This window comes from Rutilus rutilus (genome assembly GCF_951802725.1).
Source record: "Rutilus rutilus genome assembly, chromosome: 2".
Taxonomy (NCBI): Eukaryota; Metazoa; Chordata; class Actinopteri; order Cypriniformes; family Leuciscidae; genus Rutilus; species Rutilus rutilus.
In genome coordinates this window covers 61596144-61606097 of record NC_140210.1, presented here as the reverse complement: position 1 = coordinate 61606097, position 9954 = coordinate 61596144, and the positions used below count along the sequence as shown (strand labels likewise).

General features: G+C 41.8%; 2 protein-coding genes and 1 long non-coding RNA gene across 3 annotated transcripts; all 3 read left to right on the top strand.

Moving 5' to 3' along the window:
* Nucleotides 1-539: 539 nt before the first annotated feature.
* On the top strand, nt 540-972 carry LOC311286280. The gene is made up of 3 exons (XR_014626525.1): nt 540-568; nt 658-733; nt 895-972. It is a non-coding gene; the product is annotated as an uncharacterized lncRNA (long non-coding RNA).
* A 255-nt stretch (nt 973-1227) lies between these two features.
* On the top strand, nt 1228-2767 carry LOC311280029 (uncharacterized protein; the record flags this gene model as incomplete). The annotated part of the gene is made up of 6 exons (XM_084391911.1): nt 1228-1353; nt 1438-1523; nt 1620-1738; nt 1872-2048; nt 2468-2499; nt 2590-2767. Exons 1-6 carry the CDS (start codon nt 1250-1252, stop codon nt 2765-2767), a joined length of 696 nt encoding a protein of 231 aa, XP_084248037.1. The 5' UTR covers nt 1228-1249.
* Nucleotides 2768-4992: 2225 nt separating this feature from the next.
* LOC311280018 (uncharacterized protein) lies at nt 4993-9727 on the top strand (the record flags this gene model as incomplete). Its single annotated transcript, XM_084391904.1, has 16 exons — nt 4993-5008; nt 5054-5166; nt 5300-5476; nt 5999-6030; nt 6121-6218; nt 6336-6361; nt 6537-6558; nt 7502-7529; nt 7619-7694; nt 7855-8013; nt 8102-8313; nt 8398-8483; nt 8580-8698; nt 8832-9008; nt 9428-9459; nt 9550-9727. The coding sequence occupies 16 exons, from the start codon at nt 4993-4995 to the stop codon at nt 9725-9727; spliced, it is 1551 nt and encodes a 516-aa protein (XP_084248030.1).
* Between the last annotated feature and the right edge of the window lie 227 nt (nt 9728-9954).

Genomic DNA, 9954 nt, shown 5'->3' with positions numbered 1-9954 from the left:
GATTTAGATTTTAGAGAGAATCCAAACAAGTTTTGTCCAGCAGTGGATGTTCTGAAAGAATTATTGACCCAACTGTTTTGAGCGAGACTCGAGACTCAGTGTCACTCACTAGTCGTCGCCTACTGCAGTGATCAGGAGCATAGCTATTTACCCAGGGTACAATGTTTCCAGGGCTCAAAATTACCAAGGTACAACTTTCCGTCCGAGGGCTTAAAGTTCCCAGGGTTCCATGTTCCTATGTTAGCTGAACCCCAAGCCTTGGAACATAGGCTGAACCCCAACCCTTTGTCATGTAATTATTTGTCCTATATATCTAGGAGTCATAGGACATGGGAACGTAAGAATGACTCCCTATATCTTTGTAGTCAAAAAGAAACAATGAATCTGTCAACAAATCTGAACAAATTTTGTTGGTCAACTTTCTACTTTTATTACTTTCATTTAACCTTTTTGACTTGTCACATTTTAATTCAATGGTGTTATTCTGAATCCTAATGAAATCCAGTAGCACTAATCAATGTTTTCTGATGAATTTAACAGCTACCAGAGTTTGTTCAGGAGTCAACAGGTACGAGCAAACACTCTTTTTTCCACTTTGACACTGTGACATCATCTATGAGACAGGAAGTGTTCATGAAATTGTAATGTCTTCCACAGTAATGAGACTCTGCTGTCCGCTGGTCTCGTGAGCGCCCCCTGTAGTATCGACCTGCAGCAGTACGCTTGCTCTCCGGTAAGAAGACGACAAGCAGAAAACTATTTTACAATGAGCTAATATTGATGACTTTCTGGCGATCTACGTCCCTCCAGAGAGCAAATGTGCAGCAGTTTCTGGAATCACCATGATATTTCCTGAACTGTGATCTCCACTGATGAAATCCTTTGTGTTCGTAGCTCACAGGCTTCACTGCTGAAAACCTGGCTGGACTTCTGAAGTGTCAACTATTCAGCAGCAGCAGTTACTCCAAGGAGATCTGGAAGTTGCTTTTCACCAAAACAAACAATGTTCTCGATGGAGCCCTCAGCATCTTTTCCAGCACGACAGCAAATATGGTAAATAAGCCTTGTACAACTCTGCTGTAGTGTTACTTGGAAGATTGACTGGGAATATGGCAATAATTCCTCCTCATTACATCATCAGTCTCAGCCAATCAGAGGTGATGTTGTGTCCCAAGTGCTGGATGTGATTGGGGAGCTGAGATTGGAGCGCATCAGTCCTGACCAATGGAGTGACGTTACTTTCATCAGCATGTTGTTGGGTCAATATCTGAAGCCGTTTCTACCGTTCGTGTCACCATCCCTACTGCAGTGCACTAGCAGCAAAAACCTCAGCTGCCAAACTTACCAGCACATGTAAGAAAAGCATTTCCTCAACAATAGCTCAAGACTATCATTGATAAGATGCTTTGTTCAACATTATTTCCAACCATTTCTCAGTCTGGCAGAGTTCCCGCTTATCAATGAGACGCAAGGAAGGAACATGGTGGAATTTTTCATCTTGCCCTTCCTCAGAAACGCAACAGGTGAGGTGGAGGTGTGCAGTGGTTTGAGGCAGAAGTCACTCATGTTGAGGTTCTGGAGTTCATGGAGGTGATTTTACTGTGTGTGTTGTGTGTCAGATGCAGGCTGTCTGTCGAGTGCCAACAACAGTGCTGAGTGGCTGCTGAAGAACTTTGGCTCGTTCGCTCGGTCTGTGTCTCTCACAGAACTGCTCTCCATCAACGCACACTTTGATCCCGTATGTATCTTCACATAAGATATAATCAAAGAACAAAGATGACAAGAAGGTTAAATAACCTCCAACATCATCAGTGTTATCTGTAGAACTTTTCCACTCAGAGTTGCTTCCTTGTTCTTCTGTGTGTCTTTAGTTGGAGACCCTGGTCTATCTGTCTCCAGTGCAGATGGTTGGACTGATGGTTGTAGATCTACCTGGTCTTCCACAGAAAGAAGTCATCATCAATAGAGTGTTTGATCATCTGCTAGTGTCTCCTGTGGATCGAGGACTTCCTGATGTTCTTCAAAACCTGCTCTTACTCCCACAGACGGTAAAACTTACTGGGATGTTTTCAATGGCTCTGCTTCAAACCGTAGTGAGATGGCCATCCAGAAGGCAATTTTGGGCATCATGGGTTTGATTGTGACAAAGTCATTTCCAAAACAGTAGACAGCTAAATTATGAGGACTCATAATTATTTTATTTTTCTACAAATGAAAATGAGGTTTTGTGGGAGAGACGTACAGTCTATTGCAACATTCAAAATGACTTTTTTAAACTATTCCGAGTGACAAAAGACTCTTGAAAACATGTTGTGAAAATGAAATGTTACACACGAGTCGCACGAGCCTAAATAAGAGCAACCCAAACAACAGACTGAGATGTCATTGTAGGTTAAATATGCAGTGGTCAGAGTTTGATGAATCAGATATGTGATGAAGGCACTGACGCCTGTTTGTGTTTCCTCAGACCGTAATACAGTGCAGCTCCCTCACACTGATGTAAGTGCACTTGAGCCTCTCCTGTCATCTTATTGAGTCTCTGGTGTCCCTTGTGATAGAATCTCCTCTAATCCTGTGTTTCTTTCTCAGTTTTGAGAGGCTGTTTCAGGCTCTACCTTCCCTGCCGTCAGACATGCAGACTCTGGTCTTCCACACAACTGGAGAACTCAAGAAGAAAGCAGTGCCAGGTGATTCCCAGTCTTTGTGTCTTCATCATCTCTCACTGTTGACTTCACTAGAAGATCAGCATGTTTCTCAGTATTTCTGATGGAATTCATGATCAAATGTGTGTCTCTTATTTACAGACTGCTCACTTCCTGAACCTTCAACAGTAAGAGATTGTTTTTAACACAGTTCTCTTTATGGACCTCTTTCAGTCTTATAGGAATCCTCTCTATGCCTCACTCTTTAAAACCTCTTCACAAAACTCAAAGCATTCAGAGATTTAAAAAAACTTGTTTTACATTTTATCTTTTATTTTGTTCTACCTTTTTCCTCTGTTTCAGTGTCTGATCACACCAGTGAATGGTAAGTGTATTTGTACACCTTGCATTGTTCTGATCTTTACTACTCTGTGTCTAATCAAGTCTGAATGAGCGCTGCGATGAACTGAACATGCATTACTCCACTAGACCACATCCATAAGCACTAAGCCTGGCTTTTCTCAGATTTTCTCCCTATTGAGTGTGTTACAGTGGCAGCTGTTGCATGTACAGATCTATGGGCAGCCCTAGTGCCCATCCAAAGGAACAATAATAACTACACAAACCTATACAATAGGGCCTACAAACCTTCAGTTCTCAGCTCCATACAACACTAATTGCGAGTAGCCTGTTGGACAAGCAAACTGAAACCGATAAATAGCTTAAATATAAAATCAAATCCGTGTACAAATACCTTTCAAAAAGGTCAGCCAGTAGTTTACAAGACTAGTAGATTTTGTGATTTAGATTTTAGAGAGAATCCAAACAAGTTTTGTCCAGCATTGGATGTTCTGAAAGAATTATTGACCAAACTGTGTTGAGCGAGACTCGAGACTCAGTGTCACTCACTAGTCGTCGCCTACTGCAGTGATCAGGAGCATAGCTATTTACCCAGGGTGCAATGTTTCCAGGGCTCAAAATTCCCAAGGTACAACTTTCCGAGGGCTTAAAGTTCCCAGGGTTCCATGTTCCTATGTTAGCTGAACCCCAACCCTGGGAATATAGGACCCTTTGTCATGTAATTATTTGTCCTATGTATCTAGGAGTCATTGGACATGGGAACATAAGAATGACTCCCTATATCTTTGTAGTCAAAAAGAAACAATGAATCTGTCAACAAATCTGAACAAATTTTGTTGGTCAACTTTCTACTTTTATTACTTTCATTTAACCTTTTTGACTTGTCACATTTTAATTCAATGGTGTTATTCTGAATCCTAATGAAATCCAGTAGCACTAATCAATGTTTTCTGATGAATTTAACAGCTACCAGAGTTTGTTCAGGAGTCAACAGGTACGAGCAAACACTCTTTTTTCCACTTTGAGACGGTGACATTATCTATGAGACAGGAAGTGTTCATGAAATTGTAATGTCTTCCACAGTAATGAGACTCTGCTGTCCGCTGATCTCGTGAGCGCCCCCTGTAGTATCGACCTGCAGCAGTACGCTTGCTCTCCGGTAAGAAGACGACAAGCAGAAAACTCTTTTACAATGAGCTGATATTGATGACTTTCTGGGGATCTACGTCCCTCCAGAGAGCAAATGTGCAGCAGTTTCTGGAATCATCATGATATTTCCTGAATTGTGATCTCCACTGATGAAATCCTTTGTGTTCGTAGCTCACAGGCTTTACTGCTGAAAACCTGGCTGGACTTCTGAAGTGTCAACTATTCAGCAGCAGCAGTTACTCCAAGGAGATCTGGAAGTTGCTTTTCACCAAAACAAACAATGTTCTCGATGGAGCCCTCAGCATCTTTTCCAGCACGACAGCAAATATGGTAAATTAGCCTTGTACAACTCTGCTGTAGTGTTACTTGGAAGATTGACTGGGAATATGGCAATAATTCCTCCTCATTACATCATCAGTCTCAGCCAATCAGAGGTGATGTTGTGTCCCAAGTGCTGGATGTGATTGGGGAGCTGAGATTGGAGCGCATCAGTCCTGACCAATGGAGTGACGTTACTTTCATCAGCATGTTGTTGGGTCAATATCTGAAGCCGTTTCTACCGTTCGTGTCACCATCCCTACTGCAGTGCACTAGCAGCAAAAACCTCAGCTGCCAAACTTACCAGCACATGTAAGAAAAGCATTTCCTCAACAATAGCTCAAGACTATCGTTGATAAGATGCTTTGTTCAACATTATTTCCAACCATTTCTCAGTCTGGCAGAGTTCCCGCTTATCAATGAGACGCAAGGAAGGAACATGGTGGAATTTTTCATCTTGCCCTTCCTCAGAAACGCAACAGGTGAGGTGGAGGTGTGCAGTGGTTTGAGGCAGAAGTCACTCATGTTGAGGTTCTGGAGTTCATGGAGGTGATTTTACTGTGTGTGTTGTGTGTCAGATGCAGGCTGTCTGTCGAGTGCCAACAACAGTGCTGAGTGGCTGCTGAAGAACTTTGGCTCGTTCGCTCGGTCTGTGTCTCTCACAGAACTGCTCTCCATCAACGCACACTTTGATCCCGTATGTATCTTCACATAAGATATAATCAAAGAACAAAGATGACAAGAAGGTTAAATAACCTCCAACATCATCACTGTTATCTGTAGAACTTTTCCACTCAGTGTTGCTTCCTTGTTCTTCTGTGTGTCTTTAGTTGGAGACCCTGGTCTATCTGTCTCCAGTGCAAATGGTTGGACTGATGGTTGTAGATCTACCTGGTCTTCCACAGAAAGAAGTCATCATCAATAGAGTGTTTGATCATCTGCTAGTGTCTCCTGTGGATCGAGGACTTCCTGATGTTCTTCAAAACCTGCTCTTACTCCCACAGACGGTAAAACTTACTGGGATGTTTTCAATGGCTCTGCTTCAAACCGTAGTGAGATGGCCATCCAGAAGGCAATTTTGGGCATCATGGGTGTGATTGTGACAAAGTCATTTCCAAAACAGTAGACAGCAAAATGATGAGGACTTATCCAATATTATAACAGAATTATGTGTCTCGTTAAACAATCCCAGAATACAATAAGGCAAATTTAGTGACATTTTTCATCTAACGGACGTTATTCAGGGTAGACGCCTTATTTTATTTTTCTACAAATGAAAATGAGGTTTTGTGGGAGAGACGTACAGTCTAATGCAACATTCAAAATGACTTTTTTAAACAATTCCGGGTGACAAAAGACTCTTGAAAACATGTTGTGAAAATGAAATGTTACACACGAGTCACACGAGCCTAAATCAGAGCAACCCAAACAACAGACTGAGATGTGATTGTAGGTTAAATATGCAGTGGTCAGAGTTTGATGAATCAGATATGTGATGAAGGCACTGACGCCTGTTTGTGTTTCCTCAGACCGTAATACAGTGCAGCTCCCTCACACTGATGTAAGTGCACTTGAGCCTCTCCTGTCATCTTATTGAGTCTCTGGTGTCCCTTGTGATGAAATCTCCTCTAATCCTGTGTTTCTTTCTCAGTTTTGAGAGGCTGTTTCAGGCTCTACCTTCCCTGCCGTCAGACATGCAGACTCTGGTCTTCCACACAACTGGAGAACTCAAGAAGAAAGCAGTGCCAGGTGATTCTCAGTCTTTGTGTCTTCATCATCTCTCACTGTTGACTTCACTAGAAGATCAGCATGTTTCTCAGTATTTCTGATGGAATTAATGATCAAATGTGTGTCTCTTATTTACAGGCTGCTCACTTCCTGAACCTTCAACAGTAAGAGATTGTTTTTAACACAGTTCTCTTTATGGACCTCTTTCAGTCTTATAGGAATCCTCTCTATGCCTCACTCTTTAAAACGTTTTCACAAAACTCAAAGCATTCAGAGATTTAAAAAAACTTGTTTTACATTTTGTCTTTTATTTTGTTCTACCTTTTTTCCTCTTTTCAGTGTCTGATCACACCAGTGAATGGTAAGTGTATTTGTACACCTTGCATTGTTCTGATCTTTACTACTCTGTGTCTAATCGAGTCTGAATGAGCGCTGCGATGAACTGAACCTGCATTACTCCACTAGACCACATCCATAAGCACTAAGCCTAGCTTTTCTCAAATTGTCTCCCTATTGAGTGTGTTACAGTGGCAACTGTTGTATGTACAGATCTATGGGCAGCCCTAGTGCCCATCCAAAGGAACAATAATAACTACACAAACCTATACAATAGGGGTCTACAAACCTTCAGTTCTCAGCTCCATACAACACTAATTGCGAGTAGCCTGTTGGACAAGCAAACTGAAACCGATAAATAGCTTAAATATATAATCAAATCCTTGTACAAATACCTTTCAAAAAGGTCAGCCAGTAGTTTACAAGACTAGTAGATTTTGTGATTTAGATTTTAGAGAGAATCCAAACAAGTTTTGTCCAGCATTGGATGTTCTGAAAGAATTATTGACCAAACTGTGTTGAGCGAGACTCGAGACTCAGTGTCACTCACTAGTCGTCGCCTACTGCAGTGATCAGGAGCATAGCTATTTACCCAGGGTACAATGTTTCCAGGGCTCAAAATTCCCAAGGTACAACTTTCCGAGGGCTTAAAGTTCCCAGGGTTCCATGTTCCTATGTTAGCTGAACCCCAAGCCTGGGAACATAGGACCCTCTGTCATGTAATTATTTGTCCTATATATCTAGGAGACATAGGACATGGGAACGTAAGAATGACTCCCTATATCTTTGTAGTCAAAAAGAAACAATGAATCTGTCAACAAATCAGAAAAAAAATTTGTTGGTCAACTTTCTACTTTTATTACTTTCATTTAACCTTTTTGACTTGTCACATTTTAATTCAATGGTGTTATTCTGAATCCTAATGAAATCCAGTAGCACTAATCAATGTTTTCTGATGAATTTAACAGCTACCAGAGTTTGTTCAGGAGTCAACAGGTACGAGCAAACACTCTTTTGTCCACTTTGACACTGTGACATCATCTATGAGACAGGAAGTGTTCATGAAATTGTAATGTCTTCCACAGTAATGAGACTCTGCTGTCCGCTGGTCTCGTGAGCGCCCCCTGTAGTATCGACCTGCAGCAGTACGCTTGCTCTCCGGTAAGAAGACGACAAGCAGAAAACTCTTTACAATGAGCTGATATTGATTACTTTCTGGGGATCTACGTCCCTCCAGAGAGCAAATGTGCAGCAGTTTCTGGAATCACCATGATATTTCCTGAACTGTGATCTCCACTGATGAAATCCTTTGTGTTCGTAGCTCACAGGCTTCACTGCTGAAAACCTGGCTGGACTTCTGAAGTGTCAACTATTCAGCAGCAGCAGTTACTCCAAGGAGATCTGGAAGTTGCTTTTCACCAAAACAAACAATGTTCTCGATGGAGCCCTCAGCATCTTTTCCAGCACGGCAGCAAATATGGTAAATAAGCCTTGTACAACTCTGCTGTAGTGTTACTTGGAAGATTGACTGGGAATATGGCAATAATTCCTCCTCATTACATCATCAGTCTCAGGCAATCAGAGGTGATGTTGTGTCCCAAGTGCTGGATGTGATTGGGGAGCTGAGATTGGAGCGCATCAGTCCTGACCAATGGAGTGACGTTACTTTCATCAGCATGTTGTTGGGTCAATATCTGAAGCCGTTTCTACCGTTCGTGTCACCATCCCTACTGCAGTGCACTAGCAGCAAAAACCTCAGCTGCCAAACTTACCAGCACATGTAAGAAAAGCATTTCCTCAACAATAGCTCAAGACTATCATTGATAAGATGCTTTGTTCAACATTATTTCCAACCATTTCTCAGTCTGGCAGAGTTCCCGCTTATCAATGAGACGCAAGGAAGGAACATGGTGGAATTTTTCATCTTGCCCTTCCTCAGAAACGCAACAGGTGAGGTGGAGGTGTGCAGTGGTTTGAGGCAGAAGTCACTCATGTTGAGGTTCTGGAGTTCATGGAGGTGATTTTACTGTGTGTGTTGTGTGTCAGATGCAGGCTGTCTGTCGAGTGCCAACAACAGTGCTGAGTGGCTGCTGAAGAACTTTGGCTCGTTCGCTCGGTCTGTGTCTCTCACAGAACTGCTCTCCATCAACGCACACTTTGATCCCGTATGTATCTTCACATAAGATATAATCAAAGAACAAAGATGACAAGAAGGTTAAATAACCTCCAACATCATCAGTGTTATCTGTAGAACTTTTCCACTCAGAGTTGCTTCCTTGTTCTTCTGTGTGTCTTTAGTTGGAGACCCTGGTCTATCTGTCTCCAGTGCAGATGGTTGGACTGATGGTTGTAGATCTACCTGGTCTTCCACAGAAAGAAGTCATCATCAATAGAGTGTTTGATCATCTGCTAGTGTCTCCTGTGGATCGAGGACTTCCTGATGTTCTTCAAAACCTGCTCTTACTCCCACAGACGGTAAAACTTACTGGGATGTTTTCAATGGCTCTGCTTCAAACCGTAGTGAGATGGCCATCCAGAAGGCAATTTTGGGCATCATGGGTGTGATTGTGACAAAGTCATTTCCAAAACAGTAGACAGCTAAATTATGAGGACTCATAATTATTTTATTTTTCTACAAATGAAAATGAGGTTTTGTGGGAGAGACGTACAGTCTAATGCAACATTCAAAATGACTTTTTTAAACTATTCCGAGTGACAAAAGACTCTTGAAAACATGTTGTGAAAATGAAATGTTACACACGAGTCGCACGAGCCTAAATAAGAGCAACCCAAACAACAGACTGAGATGTCATTGTAGGTTAAATATGCAGTGGTCAGAGTTTGATGAATCAGATATGTGATGAAGGCACTGACGCCTGTTTGTGTTTCCTCAGACCGTAATACAGTGCAGCTCCCTCACACTGATGTAAGTGCACTTGAGCCTCTCCTGTCATCTTATTGAGTCTCTGGTGTCCCTTGTGATAGAATCTCCTCTAATCCTGTGTTTCTTTCTCAGTTTTGAGAGGCTGTTTCAGGCTCTACCTTCCCTGCCGTCAGACATGCAGACTCTGGTCTTCCACACAACTGGAGAACTCAAGAAGAAAGCAGTGCCAGGTGATTCCCAGTCTTTGTGTCTTCATCATCTCTCACTGTTGACTTCACTAGAAGATCAGCATGTTTCTCAGTATTTCTGATGGAATTCATGATCAAATGTGTGTCTCTTATTTACAGACTGCTCACTTCCTGAACCTTCAACAGTAAGAGATTGTTTTTAACACAGTTCTCTTTATGGACCTCTTTCAGTCTTATAGGAATCCTCTCTATGCCTCACTCTTTAAAACCTCTTCACAAAACTCAAAGCATTCAGAGATTTAAAAAAACTTGTTTTACATTTTATCTTTTATTTTGTTCTACCTTTTTC